A 22,799-nucleotide genomic window follows, 5' to 3' on the forward strand; every position below is an offset into this window, starting at 1 on the left:
TTTGAGACTTGTCCTTCTGAAATGCTGCTACACGTGAAGAAGTTCGGGCTAGTCCGCTGAAGACGTATGGCCCAGCCAACAGCAGCACCAAATGCCAAACCAGGTGAATGAGACCATCTTAGACCATTCAGCCCCAGTCAAGCCATCAGATAACTGTAGCTCCCTGAGAATCTTTCAGGTGAACCAGGCCCAAATCTCTGACCCACAGAATCATGAGCAATAATTGCTGTTTTAAGACCAGTCTTTTTGGCATATTTGTTATATAGCAAGAGCTAACTGATACACATTTTAAAAACCCCCTATGATAAAGGAAGAATTTTAAGAGATTGGCTCTATAAGTTATTTATTCCTGACAGTAACAGTCACCCCCTTACCCCCAAAGTCTTCATCCCTAAGATGCCTTTGCCATTACTAGGACCACATTTTCAGAATCAAAAGCTAGAACACAATCTGACAAAAGACTTTTTATTTTGATTCGTGAATTTACATATTTCAAAAATCATTCAAAGCTATAAAAATTCAAATGAATTTAATTAAACATGGATTAAATCACCTTTCTAAAATGGAATTAAATTACATGGAATTCAGCATTCCCCAGAAAGTCCAGGACATATGGTCACCAGACATCCTCCACTATTAAGAAGAATTCTAGAAACCCTACCAAGGTCTCTACAATGGCTTGAAAACATTCATAGTCTATTGTGAGGAAAATATTGGCACTGCTTATAGGCCTCCTTGCTGCCCTTGCATACAATGAACTTAGTTGTCCTGTGGCACTAAATATTTTTAAAACTGCATTAATTTTCAGAAAGGAATAAAAATCCTGACTCTACCTGGTACCCCAAGCATTCAGTAATCACCTTGAGTGATTACTCAAAGCATCTCCCCTTTAAGGTAGCTGATTTCTGATTAAATCATGCCCTTCCTTCAACCCAGCGTCTGTTAATAAAATGTGCGATATTTAAAAGAGACCTTCATTCAAGCGCTTACTGAACTTCTACTCTGGGGAGGTGTGCTGCTGGGCACAGGGGTTAAAGAGGAATGAGACAGATGACAAAGGCAAACAGATAGACAAGTGCGACCTGAGGACTGTTCAGTCTGAGGTGTGGACACAGACAAGTGCTCCTTCCTGGGTTATAAACAAGGTGCAGGTGACAAGTAGCAGGAACTCCTTTTACCTTGTGAAAGAGGCCTTGCGGACGAGGGGATATCTCAGATGACTCCTACAGGAGGAGGAGGAGTTTGCCAACCTGAGAATGGGAAGGAAGAGCACTCCAGGCAAAGCAAGGAGAATGGATAAAGGGAAGCTCCCTGATGACCTGCCTTTCACGTTCAAGAAACAGAAGAAGTTGAGTGTGGCTGAAACTTCAGAGACATCTTAGGAATGACCCGAGACAGGCCATAGAAGCACGAAGGTCACAGACGGTGTTAGCTCTCGTACCAACTCAGAGAATTTGGGCTTCATCCCATGGGCTGTGAAAAAGATTTTAAGGTTTTTCATTCATTCATTCATTCTTCACTCCTGTTTATTTTCTTAAATAGAGGAATGGCGTAGTCAGATCTGACTTCCAGGAGGATCCCCTGTTTTCAGTTGCAGGGAGTTAGGAAGAGGGAATAAGCAGAGAAGCCTCCAGGGGATGCCACTTTGCAGGTGCCAACCTCTCCAGGCCCTGCCCGTCATCACACCTCCTTTCAACCCTTCACACCTGCCAAACCTGCGCTCCTCCACTACTCTCCCCTCTGTCACTGTCCTTCTTTAGGCCACCACCTCAGATGGGCCTTCCTCCCCCGTCTCAGTGTCCCACCTCTACCTCATCCTGTCTCTTTTCTTCATAGACACGCCAGCAATCTTGGATCCTCAGCTTAATCACGTACTTTGATCACTGTCTGCACCCCATGAGAACGTGCATCCCCTCAGGACACTGGTCTTGTCTATCTAGTTTGCTGCTGTGTCCTGGGGCCTAGAATAGTGCCTGGCACATAGTACGTGCTCAGTAAAGTTCTGTTGAATGAATGGATTCACAGAGGAACAAAAGAGTGAGAAGATATTGCAATAATCCAGGCAAGCAATGATGAGGGCCTGAGCTAGGGGAATGGAGAAGAAATCACACTTTTCAGCAATCGGACTGCCGAGCGTGGGGACAGAGGAGAGAGGAGGGAGTCCAGGACAGCTCCGGGTTTGTAACTTGGGAGACTCTGCGCTTTGTGGAGACGGAGAAATGAACAGATTGTGCGGGATTTTTGTTTTTGTCATGGGAGAAAAATAAAAGGTTTCGTTAGGGCTGGATACATGTCACGTGCAGCCTCCAGGTGGCTGCGACTGACATAGTCTGAGTTCCTCTGGCATGTTCCGTGTCCCTTCCTGTGCCATCACATTTAGCTGCTGGGGGAACCAGCCACCTGCTTGTCTTAGACCACATCATGAAAGTTGCTTGGGGCAGGGACAGATCTTCTAGCTCTGTATTTTCAGCCCTAGCAGAGCATGTGACATACCCTCAATGAATGAATGAACGTAATACAAAAAGACAAGCAGGCAGAGGGTCAGGCAGCCAGGAGTCTTGGCAGGAAGCTCAGGGTCAAGGTATCAGCCACCAGCCTCAAAAGCTGCTGAATTCACTGGGTGAATCATAGTGCAGGCTGCATGTACTGAGAGAGGAGGAGGTCTGATAAGGAAACCCCAACACTGAAAGGGAAGAGACAGAGAAGAAAGATCCACGGGAGGAACATCGAGGAGGAACAATCAGAGAGGTACCCTAGAGACATCCATAGACATAGTCGCCGGGAGTGCGTTCTACAGGAGCAACTTACAAAAGTGGTTTCATGACCACCAGCATCATCTTTTTATGATGCTAGCATAACAGTGATGCCCAAGCTACTAGGGACGGCATACAGAAAAGGAAGAAAGGAAGAGGGCGGAGGCTGAGAGGGAGGCCAATCTTACTTATGACTACTTGCGTAAAAATCCTAAATAAATTAGTATCGAACAGAATTCCAACAGCACACTTTACAAAAGAACACATCATGACCAAGTGGGTTACAGTCCAGGAATGCGAGGATGGTTAAAGGATAAAAGGAAATAAAGTAAATAAACAACTTAAAAATCTCAAAAAAGAACAACAAAGTAAACTGAAAGAAAATTAAAGAGGGAAATTATAGAGATAAAAACGTTTTGAGTTACAAAACAGAAGAGCACTGAAAATCATACGTAAGTCAAAATTAACAACAACGACAAAACAGACAAACCACTAGTTACCCCAGAGGAAAAAAAGGGAGAAATTGCAAACACAAAAATTAACAAAGGAAAATAACTTCTGAACAAGAGGAAATTAAAAACATTCCTAAGAGACTATTTATATATCTCTTTAGTAATCAGTTTAAAAATCCAGATAAAGTGGATAATTTCCTAGGAAAATATGATTCAGAAAAACTGATCTACATAAAGATAGGAAGTTTAAATAGACCAATACCCATAGAAAAAACATACTTACCAAAGATCTCTTGCCTCCAACACACACACACACAAACACACACACTCCTCCTCTGCCCCATCATCATCATCATCACAGGTCCACCCAATATCCCAAGGGAATTCTATCAAATAATCAAAGACCAGAGAGAAAGAAGAAAAACGTCTAAATATTTTTACAAAGCGAGTATAGCATTGATATGTAAACATAAAGAGTATTGGGCACGCGCGCGCACACACACGCAGAAAAGAACGGTCATGGTAGCATTGTCATGGCAACAAAACTGTAACCAGCCGACATCCATCAAGAGAAGAGCAGATAAATAAATTGGGATATATTCATCAGCAGTGAAAGTGAACGAACTAGAACTTCACATAACAACATGGGTAGGTCTCAAAAACAATAAGCAAAAAGAGAAACTGTAGGAGGACACCAAAGGTATGGTTCCATTCATAAAAAGACAAAATTAGTATGTTGTTTAGGGATACAGACAGGGAGGAAGGAGTTAAAACAGCTGGGCTGTGATCCCTCCACTCCTTTTGTAGTAGTGATGCTTCTGCGGAAACAAAGAAAACAATGACCCCATCTAATCTTTTGTAAATATGCTAATAACTAGACTATCTAACAAACAGCCTGATGATATTTGCTAAAATGAGAGTTCTTGTTTCTGGAATGCCCTTAATTAGCAGGGTAGGATTGGCTAAGGATCGCCTACACTAAATAAACACAGAATTTATGGATTTATACGCCATGACTCTCTGGACTATGTAGTAGAAAGCCTTCATAGTTATGAAGCAACTTACTCACTGGGCGAGGTGACGCGTGAACCACACTTGGAGACCTCATCTATTGTTCTGGGTCAGAAAGCACATGTCTGATATATGAATAAAAGACCTGGGAGTCACAGGTCTCTGCACCTCTGTATTCTGGAAATGATTAGCCTAGATAGATTAGTATAGCTCTGCTATAGGTAGCAAGATCTCAGATCTGTCAACTCTTATTTGATAATCTGATCCTTTGCGTTAGCTCACAGAATAAGTTATTTTCAGACAAAATTATTTAAAAAAAAAAAAAAAAAAGAGGACAGTGCTGGAAATTAGTTGGATGACACCAGGAAGGGCCATCAAGGACACTTCCGAGTTACTGGTAATATTCTACTTCTTAAAGACATGAGTGTATTAGGGCTCTCCAAAGAAACAGAACAAATAGGATATATATGGAGATTCAGTGTAAGGAGTTGGCTGACATGATTATGGCAGCTGAGAAGTACCAAGATCTGTGGTCCAAATGCCTGGGAACCAAGGGAGCCAATGGTGTTAGTTCTAGCCAGAGGTCAAAGGTAAGAGGCAAACTATGTCCCAGCTCATTACCATCAGCAGAGAGTGAATTCTCTCCTGCTCAGCCTTTTGTTCTATTCAGGCCTTCAGTAGATTGAATGAGGCCCACCCACATGGAGGAGGGCAATCTTCACTACTCAGTCTACCAATGTGAATGTTAATTTCATCCAGAAATACCTACACAGACACAGAATAATGTCTGATCAAATATCTGGGCACCCCGTGGCCCAGTCAAGCTGACACATAAAGTTAACCATCACAACGGGTGTTTGTTTTCTTGTTCTTTGAGTGAAACATATAATCTACATTTGTGAATGATATGTACTTAATGTTAAAATATTAAGCAAATGGGGCTTCCCTGGTGGCGCAGTGGTTGGGGGTCCACCTGCCGATGCAGGGGACACGGGTTCGTGCCCTGGTCCGGGAGGATCCCACATGCCGCGGAGCGGCTGTGCCCGTGGGCCATGGCCACTGGGCCTGAGCGTCCGGAGCCTGTGCTCCGCAACGGGAGAGGCCACAGCGGTGAGAGGCCCGCGTACCGCAAAAAAAAAAAAAAAAATTAAGCAAATGCCATTTGACAAAAGGAAGACGGTGAACACAGGACATCTTTTAAAACATTTGGCATGAATGGAAAGAGGAAGATGGGGAGGTAGCTTGAGAGTCAGGTAGACTGGAGAGAAAGTATGCCCTGAAACCAGAAGTAGTCTTCTGGGGGAGGTATCCAGGCTACTTTTCAAAATGCTCTCCCAGTTGGTTCACTAGTAGGCAATTCACCTGCATTATGCTATCTTCTGATATACACTGACCACACAGAATCCAAAGTTATGATAATATAAGCCCCTGGTTGAGCAGACTCTCAGAGATTGGAGCTCTGATCAGGGGGAAGGGGGTAAAGAAAGGGAGGTATATGTACTGGGAAATGTCCTTCTACCTTGATGTGAGCCAACTGTCTTTAGTCCCTTCCTTCTCCATCTTTAGTATTCTTACTTAATTCCTACTTTATCCTGTCTCTTAGGAGCCATGAGAACATACTCCTCCACCACCCACTGATAATAAAACATGAAAGTGTGGGCAGATTACTGGGTAAGTGAGGCTTCATTAGAGGAGAAGATGCCCAGAGCAGGGGCAAAAGAGCTGGCCAGCTGTGGGAAGCTTTAGGCTCTGACAGCAGATCTCTCTGGCTCAGTTTCCAGTGATTTTTCCTAAGATCATACAAAGATAATTCTGTTCTGTTCCTCAGCTTGTCACTTATTATGACAGTAACTTTAAGGAAGTAATGAGTTACATGTCAGTTTCTCCACTTCTACCCAGTGAAGATCACAATGGAGCCATTCAGCTGGGAAATATCCCTCCTAGGACTCTAGCTGTGCACACAAATTTATGAATAAAGCTGTTCATTATAACAGCATTTATCATTTTCAAAAACTTGGAAGCAATCTAAATCTGAGAAAACAGGGACTGGTTATATGTAGTAAGGTACTTGCATACAGACAGGCTATTATGTTCCTAATAAAATGAAATTCTTGAAGACGATTCAATGACAAAAGTAAATGGTTCCAAAATATTTACTAATAAAGATTCAGTACACAACACTGTATACACACTATTATCTCCAGAGTTAATAGTCTATGCATTTACAAAAAAAGACTAGAAAAACAGACCAAAATGTTAACCACGGTTAGTAATAAAATCATGGGCGGTTTCTTTCTCTTACACTTTTTGGTATTTCCCAAGTAGTCTTCAATGCGTACATACCTTTAGCAAATAAAAAAAACCCACCATGACAAGGTGAGAGAGAAAGCAGAAGAAAGTGAAAAGTTTAGTATCTTTAATAGCACTTTTTCCCCGCATTTTCATTTTGCACTGGACCCTACAAATTATGTAGAACCCTGCCGGAAGTTCCACCCCTATCCGAGGATAAGAAACACGATCTGTGTGCCTCCGTCCCCACCACCCCTCATTCGGAATGAATGTTCTCTAAAATAAAATAGCAATTAATCAATCTGGGCCCACCCTTAGAGTTTCTGACTCAGCGGGTCTGGGGCGGGGCCTGAGAACCTGCATTTTGGCAGTTCCAAGGTGTTGCGGTTGCTGCCACATCACACTCAGAGCCACTGGTCTAGAGTATGTCTCCCTCAGCCTCTGACGTTCGTCCAGGCTGCATGAGGCCCTACGAAAGGCATACACAGATCCTGTTACCTCATAGATGTTCAACTGCTCCACCAAGTCCAGGTCAGTTCCTTTCTTGGTCAAGTGCCGCTGGGACACAGCTGCAATGCCCAGCTCCTCCAGGCAGTCCACCACATCGTAGAAGGTGTCTTGGTCTGGCAATCCTGACAAGGTCTGGATGGAGAAGGAACAGGACACAGACATGTCTTAGGGGACGGTCACAAGCCTCTCAGGGCATGTTTTGCATGGCAGCCAGTGGCCACGAGTATAGCAATGTGGGGCAAAGCAAACAGATGCTAAGTTCATTTGAGAAAAAGCTTCTCCAGTGTGGTAAGCAGAATGAACCCCAAGATTCCGCCCCCTGGGATACAGGTGCTATACAATTCCCGCCCCTTGAGGATAGGGAGGACACTCCCATGATCAGGTGACATTATATGGCAAAGGTGAAAGCATTCTACAGATGTCATTAAGGTCCCAAATCAGTTGATTCTGAGTTAATCAAAGGGGAGAGTAGCCGGGTGGTCCTGACCTAATCACGTGAGCCATTTAAAAGTGGGTTTAGGCCTTTTCTGAGCACAGAGACTAGAAGAGAGATTATCCTGTTGTCCCAGAAGCAGCAGCAAGCCGCCATGAGTTCCACAGCTGCAAGGAAATGAGCTCTGCTAACAACCACAGAAGCTTGGAAGGGGACCCCAAGCTTCAGACGAGACACCAGCCCTGGCTGACACCTTGACTGCCGCCTTGTGAGACTCTTGTGAGCAGAGGACCCAGCGAGGTGGTGCCTGGACCCTGCCCCACAGAAACTGTGAGGTGATAAGCCTGGGATATTTCAAGCTGCTAGATTTGTGGTAACGTGTTCCATGGCAATTGAAAACTAACATACTCAGTGATCAGAAAAACTCCCGTTAAGATTGATCTACCAACAGCTGGAGTGATGACAATTGAATGACTCCCTTATCTTTCAGTTCGGCAGGCCTTCCCCTTGGTCTAAGACATTTAGCAAAACATGAGAAATTTCAAAGCGGCAACCAAGAGACAAAAAGATAACCCAAGAAAGAAAAAGCTGACTTCTCTGTGAGTTCTGCTTCTCTTAAAAGAAGGATGATAGCTCAGATCAGGCCTCTGCTTAGAACCGGAAGGACCCTTGAGGTGATTTACTCAAAGTCCCTTATCTTATAAACGAGGGAGATGAAATCAGGGGAGGGAAGGATTCGCCTGAGGTAACAGGAAGTTACTAAATAATAACTAATAAAACCCTGCCCTCAGACCTGCTATTCCGGTCTCCTTTCCTCACACACCTGTGCCTTCTACACAAACTACTCTGGCCTGAAATTTCAAGGTCTCGACTCCCTATTTATTTCACTATTATTGCATTTCAAAAATGCTCTAAACATGGTGACTTGCCTTGCAAGAAAAAAAGACCAGTAGTTTCTTAAGGATCGTCTCACAGCACCAACTTCTTTTAACACTTCTATTTTGGGGCTACTAATATTGGAAAGAATGTCTCTGCTCATAACCCAAATAATGGCTGTTTTCTTTCTATGCTGAACAAACAGGATACAACTCACTGCTGTTGAGACCAGACACTGAAGAAAAATAACTGGGATGCGACAGCTTAATCCATCAGGGGCCCCAGCAAGGACACAGAACAGGAGGCTGTGAACCAGTCAGCAGCTGTAATAAATAAACAGGTGCTCACACCTCAGTGGCCAAGTGTGGAAGCACACACAGGGGTCTGCAGATGCGGGGCAAGGCAGTCACTGCTGCATTAGCAGATAGCAGTCCACTGAGTTAACTGAAAAAGTACACACCTGTCCAAAGAACCCTCTCATCAGAACAAGTCCATCTTTTGGTTTTAGTGAAAACTCCAGAACTTGTTAAAAGATGAGGAGAGGGAAATGGTGATAGAAATGCCAGGGCAGGGCTAATGATTGGAGGTGCCCTGACTGACTGCTGACCTGCCAATCACAGGTGAGTAGACATTCAGGGCTAGATTCAAAACTTTCTACACCGCAGTGGGGGGTGGGGGGTGGGGGGTAGGATGGGCACAGAGAGGGGCCTCTGGCAGTCTCCTCACCTCCCTGTTCCCCTCCTTTCTTCTTCCCTATTTTCCCTGCTGAGAGTCAACTGAGGTTCCTTCTCTCAGAAGTTTCCAGGAGGTTAAATTCCTGGACCTAGTCCCCATTGCCTTAGCAAGCCCAACCACGATGGGTTGGTGGGGAGATTTCTATTAAATAATTAGGTCTGTAGAACCAAACAGGTCAGAGAGCCCTTGCTTAATAAGAGGCCCAGATCTGAGGGTACTGACTGAGAGGACATCTGTTATTTCCACGGTGAAAATGTGGGCTTGAGCCACACCCACGTCCCACCACCTCTCATGGGTGGCTGCAGGGGAGCTGGCCTTCCACCACGATCAAAGACAGCTTCTCCAGTCCATGGCCATACCACCCTGAATGCGCTTGATCTTGTCAAAGACAGCTTCGTTCTCCGCCTGCACGGGGAGGGGACTGTGCAGCCCAGAAACACACTCACGTCTTTTCAGCTGATTCTCTGACACGTTCAGCAAACGCTGCCACACTCCCACCCCTCCTGGGCCCTGTCCTCCCATTTCTACCCTGATGACCACTGCTAAGGTGCCTATTTCTGGCAAAGGAGGCAGCCACTCCAGAAAAGTCTATGAGCAAATGTCTCTTGACGCCTTCACTCTCAGACGACACTCAGGACCCCCTTCCTGGTTTCTCTCAGACCTTGTCTTGCCAGGGTTTGTGACAAGTAAATCTTTACAGCCTCTCTCAGAGGGAGAAATCTCTGTCCTAAAGGACATTTTATTTTCCAGTCCCTGGGTTTTCACTGATCCCATCAAATCTTTCTTGTGGGGTAAAACCAGTACGGTGAAAGCCTGTACACAAGTGTTCATAGCAGCAGCATCTGTGAAAGCCAAAAGCTGTGAGCACCCAAATCTCCTTCAGTAGATGAAGAGATAACAAATGGCGGCATATTTATATTATACAATGGCACACCATACAGCAGCAGAAAGGAGCAAACTATTAATATGCGTGGTAACATAGATGAATCTCTAAGGCACTGCGCTGAGTGAGAGAAGCCAGCCTCGAAGGGTCACATCCTGCATGATTCCCATTTTTTAAATAATAGAACTAGAGTGATAGAGAATAAATCAGTGGTGGCCAGGGGCATGAACAGGTGATCAGGATGTCATTATAAAAGGATAACATGAGCGAGATTTGAGGGGAGATGGAGCCGTTCTATATGCTAATTGTGAAGGTTATCCATAACTATATATGTGTTAAAACTTACACAGCTAAATACCAAGAGGAAAAATTCAATTTTACTATGTGGTAACAATATAATCGAATCTAAAAACAAATGCTCAGTGTGAATCCCATCAGGTAACTCACCCGCTGGCTCCGCTAGAGCAGCTTCCCTCCCCAGGGCTCCCTGGGGTCACCTTCCCTGACCGCTCCAAGCCAGCCCCATGGTAATGGCTCTTATAACTCATCCCCCGCCCCCCACCTGCTTCATCTGATTCTACAAGGTGGTCAATATCTGAGCCCCCAAAGCGGGGAATCCCACCTAGGCGATTGCAGCTGGATCAGGACAGGGCACCACGCAATTTCAGCTTGCAGGGTGAGAAACGGTGCGTTTCTGACACTCCCTCAGATCTTCTGAAGACATGGTTTGGGGGTGTGGGGAGAGTTCAGGGGGGTGTTATTCTGGATCCTGGAACCCCTCATTAATCTCCCTGTTTAACAAGGGGAGCAGACTTCAGTTTCAGAACCATGAGCAGGCTAGAATTTCATACCCTTGTTTTGTCATAAAAATGTTAATGTTTTGAATTCCATGTTATTAGGCCAGCTTCCATCTTGCTGAAAGAAAAGTTAGAAAAGCAGTATAATTTCCCACATTTCAGAGTCTGAATTGTTTCCAGACCCGTATTAGCATTTCAATGTGTTATGATGTTTAGGATCTCAGAAGATGTTACTCACTGGAACGATAAACGTGACTAAAATTCAACAACAGAAAACAAACCCAGTGTGGGTGCCAGCGGCCTGCTGACCTTTTTGAGGAAAGGATGACACTTAGAATCATGTCCTCAGGACCTTCCTGGCCCAGAACAAAAGATGAGACGGAACTGGCAGAAGAGAAAGAGTAAGTGAGGAATTCCTGGACGTTAGATGCCTTATGGTGTCAAGGAGAGTGTGACACGTGCTGGGTCCTTGCCAGTGATTGGCAGCAGGATGCCCACGCCATGCGGCTGCTGCTGGGATCCTTACACAGCCAAGCATGGCCTCTACCACTAACGTGGAGAGCATTACGATGAAAACACTGTGCAAGAGTGAAAATGCCATTTCTGCTGAATTTAATGTTTTCCGAAACAATGGCAGTGACTGAAAACGACAGGAAATAGGTGACCTTCATCTTCAAAAAATTGCTTTCAAATTGCATGGTGAAATCAACTCACAAAGAGCTTTGAAAATAAAAACCGAATTCTTAGGATTATCTTCCAGAAAAGTGATGCCCATTCCCCACCAGGACTGTAGGAAACTTCCTGTGACCTCATCAACAGACGGCATTTCATTAAAAAGCAATCCCTGCCCACGTGACCCGGAGAAAATGGCTTGTTGTTTTACTATATATTTCTTTTAATCTTAGTAGGGTTAATGTCATTCGTTTTTCAACTGAGTTCTTAATATATTTTTAGGATAGTATGATTTCCTGCCCAGTTTTTTGCAAACAATTTCCCAGTTTGTCACTTGCCTTTAGTTTTTGTTTTGGATTTCATTTTACAAATGAGATGTTTTATAGTTCATAGTTTTATACAGTGAAATATTTAAGTCCTTTGCTTTGGAATCCTTTTGACTATTTTATCATTCGGCAACTAGAGACCAGTTAATCTTCACCTCTAGTTTTTCCTCAGTTTTCTACAGTTTGATATGTTACACTCTTTAATCTACCTGAAATTTATTTTGGTATACAGTCAAAGTATGTTTCTGTTTATTTCCATTTATCAAAACCTCTCCCAGTCATGAATAAAGCTGACCATCCCTATGGATTTCAATCACAGGGTGAGTCGTCCTGGGCATTGAGGTCTGTTTCACAGCCCCTCTGCTTCAGCCATCTGCTGAGGAAAGAGTCAAGACCACATTGTTTTAATCCTTAGAGTTTGCACAACATTTTAATATCTAGTAGAATTACTCTTCATAATTATGTTGCTTTCTACTAATTTGTCCCCAGTCATGAGGAGAAATGTTTCTCCAGTTACATTTCAGGAAGAGATTCTGGGTCCTTTCTGAAGAACTAATGATCGCTGCAGTTGGTCCTCAGGCTTGCACCCGGCAGCCTGGGGCACAAAAAGGGAGGATCTTGGGGTGGCTGATGTAGCGTCTGGGGTCCAGGGAAGAGAAACAACCCCACCCTCCCTCAATTATTAATGAGGAAGGGGCCCAAGCACTGGGATGAAGGAGCTCCAGTCCTGAGAGTGGGCTGTCCCAGGTCAGCATGGGACCCACAGTCAGAGCACCTCTCAGGATGGACACAAGCTGGTGACCAGGGAGGACGTAATGGGAGGAAAGGGAGCACAAGGGTGAGGTCACCATCACAGGAGGAGGACGGGGCCCGCCCTCAGGAATCCATACCTCGCCCCCAGCAGTCAGAAGTCAGTAGGTCACGGAACAGAGTGCTTGCTTTTCTGTCTGATTGTGAATGATTTCCTTAGAGTAAAACTTGCTAATCTATATTCTTAAGGAAAAATGTTTTCAAGGGGACATCTTGATAGGACGAGTAGCCATAAAATTCTCGCTACCCTCTTTCCGGTTTCACTGGAAAGAACCACAGCACAGAAAGCATGCAGACTCTCAGGCCTTCACAGGTACGAGCACCAGCACACATTGCACACATGCCACACGTGGGTGTGAAGGGTTTTCTCTTGCAAAGAGGCATGCTGAAGGGTGTTCCCGCCATGGGGGTGCACACGATGTGCTGCTTCTTCAGAGGGCAAATTTTAGATTTTCATTTTAGAACTAGAAATTTTAGAACTAGTGTACTAGTTCCCTAGGGCTGCCGTAACAAAGTACCACAAACTGAGAGGCTTAAAACAACAGAAATTAGGTATGGAACTTGGTAAACTGTAAGCTGAAGACCAATCACATTTGCTACACAGGCTGCCTGAACACTGTGACCATCTCTCCAGATGGATCCCTCCATGCTTCTGGAGGCAAGGATGGCCAGGCCAAGTTGTGGGACCTCAACAAAGGCAAGCACCTTCACACGCTAGATGGTGGGAACCTCATCAACGCCCTGTGCTTCAGTCCTAAATGCTACTGGCTCTGTGCTGCCGCTGGCTCAGCATCAAGATCTGGGACTTGGAGGGCAAAATTATTGTAGATGAATTGGAGCAAGAAGTTATCAGGACCAGCAGCAAGGCAGAACCACCCCCCACCCCCCCCCACCCCCGCCAGTGGACCTCTCTGGCCTGGCCTGCTGATGGCCGGACTGTTTGCTGGCTACATGGACCACCTGGTATGAGTGTGGCAGGTGACCCTCGGCACCCACTAGAAACATGGCAGAGCTTTAAAAATAAAAAACTGGTTTTCTGAAGAAGAAAAAACCCCAGAAATCTATTCTCTCCCAGGTGGAGAGACTAGAAGTCTGACATCAAGGTGTCGGCAGGGCCGTGCTCTCTCCGATGGCTCTAGGGTAGGATCCTTCCTTGCTTCATCCGGGATTGGCTGCTGACAACCCTTAGCATCCTTTGGCGGTCCTCAGCTTATAGATGTATCACTCCAATCTCTGCCCCTGCTTTCACTGGCTGTCTTCCTCATGTATGTGTGTCTAACTTGTCTTCCCTCTATGTTTATCTCTTTTCCTCTTCTTATAAGGACACCAGTCCTATTGGATTAGAGCCCACCCTAATGACCTCATCTTAACCTGATTACATCTGCAAAGATCCTATTTCCTGATAAGATCACATTCACAGGTACCAGGGGTTAGGACTTCAGGAACACATCTACAGAAACACATCTTTTGTGGTGGGGGGACACAGTTCAACCAATAACGAACATCAACCGACCTTGTTCACTAAAGTCATTGCATAAACCAGCAACTCCGTGTCGACCCCATCCTTTTCCTCCAGGATTTCCATGATATTTGACCAAGGTTTGACTCCTAGGAATAAAGCAAAACTCATTAGAAACAGCAAGTCAACACTCCTTGTCCAATTCACATCACAGCTTATCCAGGGACTTATCACCCAATGATGGCAGTGCCTTTCAGTCACCACATTTCAAAGCATGACACAATTCTTAGGATGGACTTGAATATGTTTCCAATTAGGTGACGATATACCATGTCATCCTTGTCTACTTGAAAATGCATACTCTTCAGTGTCAGGATGCCTACCAGTTTGTTTGAAAAGTTCCCTTTATACTAAATAGGTGATTTTTAAAAAATCCATTCGAATGCAGCTTTTTTTAGACCATGCATTTTACTCTCCAAGTGTGGAAATTCTTTGTAAGTACTCTCTGTATGTCCATCTCCTGCAAGGAAAGGGGACACAGGAGAGCTTTACAGTCACTCTAGCAATGGACTTCAAACAATAACTGTGAAACGTCCATCTAGCAAACATTTCAAGAACAGAAGTATATTATATTCAATCAAGGCACAAATAACTATTTAAACATCAACCAGGTACCAAGGAACTGGGTCTCTGGGAGTCTGTCATCAAGAGGTTATAATCAAATGGAACAGTTAGGCCTAAGTACAGGAACACACCTCAGCACAGGGTAAAAGCCCTTAGAAGGCAAAGCGCTTAGCCAAGCCTGTCACTCAGCAAGGGAGGTCTGTCTCTTGCAGTGCGATGGTCGAGGAAGGTTTCGTGCAAGAGGTGACTCCTCAGTGGAGCTCCTGGGGGAGGCTCCTGGAGGCTGTCCCGTGTCTCCAGGGAGGGCAGGGAAACCCTCCACGTTCAGGATCGCCAAGCCAAGGCCAAGGCCACAAAGGGTACACGACATCCTGATGTGATTTCCTACGCTGGAGATAAACATCTGCAGTGAAGTGTTGCCTTGCCCTTGGCGTGGCAGTGTGGAACGTGCAGCTCTTTCCTGCTTTCTCTATAAAGATCTCAAAGGGATATGGCTTATTTTTGCTGAAAAAGTAAAGTCTGAAATAACCTAAAACCAGTGGGTTCCAAATGCTGATTCATGGATGGGTTATGTCAGAGCTGATTTCCTGGCCTTGAGAACAAAAGCTCCCCAAGGGCAGTGATGTGTCCTGTCTTATCTCTGTGCCCTTGGCAGCGTGCCCGGCACATAGTAGGTGCTCAATAAAATGTCTGACTAGTGACTGGAGACCCCTGAGAGGGCACGGGTGGGTTAAACTGGGGCAGTTTTAAAAGAGCCAGAGGGTTAAATGCACACAGTAAGAAAAGAAGAGAAGACAGGAGAATTTTAAAAGGAATAGGCACCTACTATACAATGTGAAAGACACAGATGTAGTCTGATGTACAGGCTGTTGGTGCTCCCAGCCAGGGAACAAAAAGCCTTTTCCTTTGGACTAGCTGCCCAGTTGGTCCAAACTATGAACCTATGGACTAAGCTTCTATGACCCTCTGTTATTGTGAACACAAAAGCATGATCCTTTGCCTGCTAACTGTTGAAAATTCTTGAAATTCTTGAAATTCTTGAAAATTATCTTCTTGCTGATCTTTATCATCAAACTATTTTGAAGTCCACACCTGTTCTCCAAAGCCCAGCGAAGTAACTGCTTCCGCCCTCAAGACAATCAGTGTGGTCAGTAGGTCATGGGTCTCACTGTCCAGGAATCGGTCAAGCATTCCAAGTGCCTTTGCTCATGTTTATAACAAGGACAACTTCCGTCATTCACACTCACACCCGACCTCAGTACAAAACACGAAAACACGAGTTCTACTGGGCTCCCCACATATGCGTAAAGAAAAGCCTGTGCAAGAGGGAGAGCATCAGTGCGAAGGGTTCCTAGTGGGGCTCGGGGGTCCAGAACTGCTTCCTGATTCCTTACTTTGGGGTCACACATGTCAAACAGGGCCTGGGGAAGGAAAAGCCAAGAAGCAACCACAGGCATCCCAGAGAGAGGGATGTACCTGGACTATCTCCTCTCTTCCTCTCTCTCTCATGCAGACACACATATCTGTGCACTAGTTTATCCATTATAATGAAAACACTCAAACACGGGTTTAATTAAAAATCGTGTTCTTCAGCTGTAATATCTGACTCCCTTCTTATCATTTAAGGATTTCAAGACTGGAAATTTGCATGTATTCATACACTGTCGGGATAAGTGTTCACTGTCCTTTGACTGTTTGGGGACCAGGAAATAGAAACTTTTTAGAAGAATGAAGGGGAAGGGGAAGAAACCTTCTAGTTCAACACAAATAGCCCTGGCAGGGCTCCAGCTGGCCTGTATCAAGCACCAGCAGTCGTAACTGTCCCAAGAGCTGCCACCTGTCAGAACTAAATGGTCCAGTTCACCCCTACCACTATCACCTTTGTTGCTCCATTTGGGGTTTACGTGTGTGTATGTGTAGGTAGGGGATGGTCCGGTATTAGAATCATAAACCACACGATCTTCCCCCTTCACATAACAGAGAAAGAAACCGAGCCCCAAAGTAGTGGAACGAACAGAGGCTAGAGAGACGCGTCTAACCTGGCGGGATCGGATCCACCCTAGAGGCTCACTGTGAGGTGTCATGGAGGTAGAGCACTTTGTCGATTCTCCTGAGCACTGATGGAGAACGTCAGGAGACAGTAATTTCCTTCATCATCATCCGTCTCCCTCCAACTCCACCTCCCCTTCCTCCACCCCAAACACTGCAGTGAGTGTAGGTTCCATGACAGCCTGGCTTTTCTCTGATGTTTGCAAGCACATGGCTGGCACTTATAAATTCGTCAAACAAATGAGTTTTATACGAAGAACACTTAGAACAGCGTGTGTTGCGTGGCAGGCACTCGAACAGCAGTAGCCGCCACTGCAGTGGTGGTGGGTGGAGGACACCCACATGGACCCATAGGCCTTCCACACGGGCTCCCAGGCCGGAGTCCTCCCCCCACCAAACTGCAGCACTCCTCCCTCAACCCAGAATAAACCGCTCAGCACTTCTCCCTCTTGCTCTCCCCCCGAGTCTCTGTATTAAACCCAAAAGAAAAGAGTAAGCTATTTTGCACGATGCCTTGTACACAAGTTGGTCTAACGCTCAAAATACAAGGTCCCAGCAGCACGTTCCAAGCCTTTCAGCGTGATCAATGAACACTTAACAGGTATGCTTCTGTTCTAAGCAGCAATGGAAACAGAGCTTGAGTTCTGCCCACTCTAACCTCCACCATGCTCTGTGTATTCTTCACAGAGCAATGTATCCCTGCGCAGAAGTCAGAGACGGGATCGCTTGAAAAGACGGCTGGATTCCTTTTCCCCTGTTAATCATGTGTTAGACACATGTTTAAAAATTATGTCATATCTCATCACCTCACATTCAAATGAAAAATGGCACTTCTTCAAAAGCAGTGCTGAACCAAATTAGCAGGACTCAAGATTTATGACTGAAATTTCAAAATAAGTTACCCAGTCCGTGGGTAACAAAGTAAGTGCCGCCCCCTGTGTCTGAGAGGCAAAGTCATACAATCAGAGGGAGGGGCACCCCGCCCAGGGGAGCAGAGGGTTCTCGACCAGTTTCCTGTTGATCACCACAGCGAAGGTCCCCAGGAAAGGAAGTCTCTGATGATAGCAAAATGACAAAGCAAGGCCCCCCCGTGGGCTTCCATGAGTGCTTACTGCCTTTCTCTCTTCCTGCCTGGCCCCATCCACTAGGAAGGGAAACTGACTTGAAGATGCAGGCAAAACAGTTGCCCCTGGGACTTCCCTGGTGGTCCGGTGGTAAAGAATCCGCCTTCCGATGCAGGGGACGCAGGTTAGATCCCTGGGCAGGGAGCTAAGATCCCACATGTCGCAGGGCAATTAAGCCCGCGCGCCACAACTACTGAGCTTGCGCGCCTCAACTAGAGAGACTGCGTGCCGCAAACTACAGAGCCCACATGCTCTGGAACCCGTGCACTACAGCTACAGAGCCCACACGCTCTGGAGCCTGTGCGCCATAACTAGAGAGAGAAAAAAACCCTGCATGCCACCATTAGAGAGAAGCCCGCGTGCCACAACGAAAGTTCCCTCATGCCTCAACGAAGGTCCCGCATGCCACAACCAAGACCCCATGCAGCCAAAAATAAATAAATAAATAATAAATCTGAAAAAAAAAAAAAAAAGAGTCTGCCCCTGCAGTATGTGCAGACAGGTGTGACACTGAGCCATGCCCTAGAGACTAACTCCAATCCACCATTTCATTCTAGCCCCTGAACCAAAGGGGCAATTGCCGGGATCAAAGGGGGCCCGTTTAATTTTCATTAATTCATGCATATTTATTAGTCTCTATGAAACACCTAGATCCCTCAGCTTTTATTGCTGCTCCCTAACCGGCCCACTCTTGGCCTAACAGCAAATTGTCACAAATGAACACTTCTGGTTAACCCACGTGTGGGATGTGTGATGTTTATAAAGCAACCAGAGGAATCTGTTCTCAGACAACTTCATCTGCCGTAGGCGGTAGTAATTTTTGAGGTGTTTTAGCTCATTTGTTGATTTTCTTTGCTGATGCTTTAAACTTAACAGTTTTCATCATCCAAAAGAATTCCTTTCTACTAAAAAAGTCTATAACATGCCCATTCTCCACCCTATCTCCCCCAAAATGAGTCTAAAGCCACCTTGAAGAGTCAAATTTATGGCTTATTTATAAACTTGTGTGGAAATGGACGTACTCGGCTGGCCCTCAGTCACCTCCGGCACGTCTGTCTACCTGCTGGTCCAGCTGAGAGGGCACTGGAGAGCGAGAGCAGCTGCTAAGCTTGCCAGGTGGAAACACACCTGCTAGTCATGCTGCTTCCTGCAGAAGAGCATGACATATTTAAGAATTTTTTTTCTTTTTTCTTTTTTTTTCTTGCGGTACGTGGGCCTCTCACCGCCGCGGCCCCTCCCGCCGCGGAGCACAGGCTCCGGACGCGCAGGCCCAGCGGCCATGGCTCACGGGCCCAGCCGCTCCGTGGCATGTGGGATCTTCCCGGACCAGGACACGAACCCGCGTCCACTGCATCGGCAGGCAGACCCCCAACCACTGCACCACCAGGGAAGCCCGAGCATGACATATTTAGATGTCCAATTCCAGCACAGGGTTCAGGAACAATTTTACTAGCAGTAAAAGAGGATGATGTTATATGTATATGTTAAAATCATGGCCGAGACCACACATGCCATAGAGAAACATGGGAATGAACCACACGTGATAAGCTATTGGCTGAGTTTTTCCGTCAGTGTTGTTCCTTTCTGTTCTCAGCCACTAGTGCTCAGTAGCAGACAGGTGACAGCACTTGCCAGAAGCTTAAGAAATTTTATAGGCAAAAATCGTGACGTTGAAGAAACAATCCCTTGGCTGTTTTGATTTTATATTTTTACAAATTGGGGAAAGATGGCCATTGTTTTGTCTTGGAGGAGAGAGTATAGGAGGAGAGAGTATAGCTGAGAGACTCTGACTGGGTAGAGTCTTGGGGGTAGGGTGCCCTCGGGATCACTCCTCTACCTCCACAACATGCCCTCCATGAAATGTGCAGTCCGAGGAAGGAAGGTCACAAGAAGGTTGTTCCCTCTAACATGGCGCCCATGACAAGGGCCCATGGGTTACCTGAAATTTAGGACAGGAAAATGAAGAGTCTGCTAATTGTCCTAAAGCAACCCCCAGAGTTGGAGGATGGAGTATGAATCTTCCAAGGACAGATGAAAGGACTGGCCTCACTCTCTCCACAAATACCCACCTTTGGCCTTAGGCCTCATTGACTGGCCCTGGGAAACCCGGCCTGGCTTCTGAGCCATTGGGAGCCTTCATTAGGATTCTCAGGGAGTCCCACTGATCTGCTCTTGAGGCCACAAGGGTCTTCATGCTCGTACTTCAGATGGCAACAGGCTGTGGCAGAAAGAAACCTGCCCCTGTCTGGGATCCACTTTCCAGACTCACAGCCCCCGACCACACACTAGGGACTGCCTCTGTGATACACCTACACACAGGCCTGGAGTCCCCTCCAGCCTGCAATCCACCGAGCCGGGGACTGAGGTCTGCCTGTGTGTTTGTGGGAAAAGTGCGGGAGCCCAGCCCACGGTCCTGGATGGCTTTCATTAACTTGTATTCAAACTTTCAAAGCAACTAGTAAGCTGCTTTCTTTCATCTTTGGATTCAGCCCTGGATGTGGGTCTCTGAGCAATGCTAAGTCAGAGACACAAGTGGTTTGAATCGAAGAGGACTATTTAGGTCTCTCATTCCTTTTTTTTGTTTGTTTGTTTTTGTTTTTGTTTTTGTTTTTGGTACGCGGGCCTCTCACTGTTGTGGCCTCTCCCGTTGTGGAGCACAGGCTCCGGACGCACAGCCTCAGCGGCCATGGCTCATGGGCCCAGCCACTCCGCGGCATGTGGGATCTTCCCGTACCGGGGCCCGAACCCATGTCCCCTGCATCGGCAGGCGGACTCCCAACCACTGCGCCACCAGGGAAGCCCTCTCATTCCTTTTTGACAGTTGTCCCTCGGCTGACTTGTTCATAAACATGTGTGTGCACATGCAGAGACACACAAAACCATACACCAACATGTTAACGACAATTCTCTCTGGTGAGATTAGAGGTGATTTTTTACGGTCTCCTTTACATTGTTTTTTCCAAATTTTCTACAGCATGTTACTGTTATAAAAAAAAAAAAATTAATGTTATCATGTTTTTGTTCTTGTTAGAGTCTTTGTGGGGATGATAATATTAATAAAAATGTCCTACTGAGGAACAAAACCAAAATATTTTCAAAAGAACAAAACACCCCATTTTAGCTTCAGGCTTCACAGTATTATAGGAGCCACGGCCTGCTTTACAGTAAACTGAATCCAAAGCTCATTCGTCATCAAGTGTGTACAGCAGGCCTGCCTGCTATGGGCCAGCCAGGTGCTGGGACACCGAGAAGAGACAGACACCCTGCCCTTGAGCAGGGCACACACTCATGGGAGACGGGCAGTGACAAGAGCACAGCAGAGAAAAGGGACGCGTGAGGGCTTTGAGAGCATACGCCCATCTGATCCAAGATAGGGAGGGTGTGCTGCAAGTCGGGTAGGAGGCGGAGGTGACGGGTGGACAGGGGCTAGATGGTGAAGCGTCAGGTCCTAATCCTGTGGGCACCGGGAAGCCACTGGTGGGCTTTAGATGGAAAACGATGTGGCCGAATTTGTGCTTCAGAAGAATCCTCCAATAGCAGAGGGGAGGGTGGGCATGCCGGGGAAGGGAGAACATTCAAGGAACATCTGGGGTCAGAGCCAACCAAGCAGGTGTGAGGGGAAGAGAGGAGGGAGTTCGAGTGATCCCAACAGGATGGGAAAAGAGGATAAGGAACTGGTGCTGTGTGTTCAGTCGTGGAGGCTGAAGACAGCATAAAGATAAGCTGGGTTAGCTTTATGGGTTAGCCCAGCAGTGCTCTTCTTTCACTGTTCCCTCCCTAACCTAATCTTTGTACACTTAACTATCCTAAAATATATGTTTCCTGCAGTGGGAAGTCCACACAAAGGGAATTCTGTTCATTCTTAATTCTGTTTTGAACACGTAAAAAGTGGAAGCCTTCTTACATTAGGCGCTTCTACTTCGATGACATAGTGGGCAGGGACCACTCACCCCTTTTTGTGTCGACAGCAGAGACAGCCTGAATCAGAAGAGGTGCATTGGACTCCGAGTACTCCACAAACACCAGCAGCAGCTTCAGGGCCGTCTTCACCACCAGGCGGAACTGCAGAGAAAAGATACAACCATCGTGTAGCTGCAGACACGGCGGGGATGCCTGAAAGCTTCGTCCTAACAGCAGCTGGCACCCAGCCCCTCTTCTCAGCAACGACACAGATTCCTTCACTGGACGCCTCAGAAGGCAGGCGTTAGTATAGTCTCCATTGCACAGGTTAGGAAACTTGAGCGCACAGAGTCCCCTGCCCAAGATTGCACAGCTAGAAATAGAATCCGAATTTGAACACAAGGCCTTTGGCCCCAGAGCTCACACCGATGGTCTCTCAGCAAACGAGGTAACAGCTGCTGGGTTGGTTACTTCATTTTATCCAGACTAGATCATTCTGAAGTAGAACCATCGATTCTCATTTTTCTGGCGAGGAAGCAGGCACAGCAGGTTAAATGACTTGTCCAGGGTCACAATAGGTCCCCTGAACCAAGTCTTGGCCCTTAAAACTGCAGAGAGGTCTGCCTGGGGCCTCACCCCACAGTCCTGGGCCCAGAGCACTGCACTCACCAGGAGCCCCACGGAGCCCAGGGGCCCTCCCTCACGCGGGCCGAGGGTCACTCACCCAGAGAAATTCCACAACCTCCCAGCTGATGCTACCACAGATCCCTAACTCAGCTCAGCAGCTGGGGGACTGTGGCAGCCTGGGGGTTCCAGCTCAGCTCCCTGCCCATTCCCGCAGGTGCTGCAGCTGCTACCTCCACCCACAGTCTCCTTTCCTGCACCCCACTTCCTTCCAAGAACCTCCTTCTCAGGGAACTCACACACCAACTTCCTCCTGGAAATGGGTTCAAATCTTACTTCTGAGAAACAGCAAACCTTCCTCGGGGCTGCTCCTCCCACCTGCAGCAGGTGTCTGGGCAGCGCCCCGCCCCCCACCAGCAGAAAGCACTTTCTAGGGGACAGGGGCTGATCTGCATCGTGTCTGAAGGGCCTG

The 22,799-nt window shown here is 46.5% G+C and overlaps 1 protein-coding gene across 3 annotated transcripts in view; it reads right to left on the reverse strand.

The window, feature by feature from the left end:
• The window catches only part of FHOD3 (formin homology 2 domain containing 3), a 497,328-nt gene that overhangs the window by 179,451 nt on the left and 295,078 nt on the right, over window positions 1-22,799 (reverse strand). For all 3 annotated transcript variants that reach the window (XM_032602812.1, XM_032602814.1, XM_032602813.1), the window contains exons 7-9: window positions 21,754-21,865; window positions 14,061-14,155; window positions 7,004-7,147 (exon numbers count right to left, since the gene is read on the reverse strand). In XM_032602812.1, the coding sequence (XP_032458703.1) occupies window positions 7,004-7,147; window positions 14,061-14,155; window positions 21,754-21,865 (351 nt within the window). The remainder of the gene's footprint in view (window positions 1-7,003; window positions 7,148-14,060; window positions 14,156-21,753; window positions 21,866-22,799) is intronic.

This window comes from Phocoena sinus, chromosome 14, assembly GCF_008692025.1.
Source record: "Phocoena sinus isolate mPhoSin1 chromosome 14, mPhoSin1.pri, whole genome shotgun sequence".
NCBI classification, from domain to species: Eukaryota; Metazoa; Chordata; class Mammalia; order Artiodactyla; family Phocoenidae; genus Phocoena; species Phocoena sinus.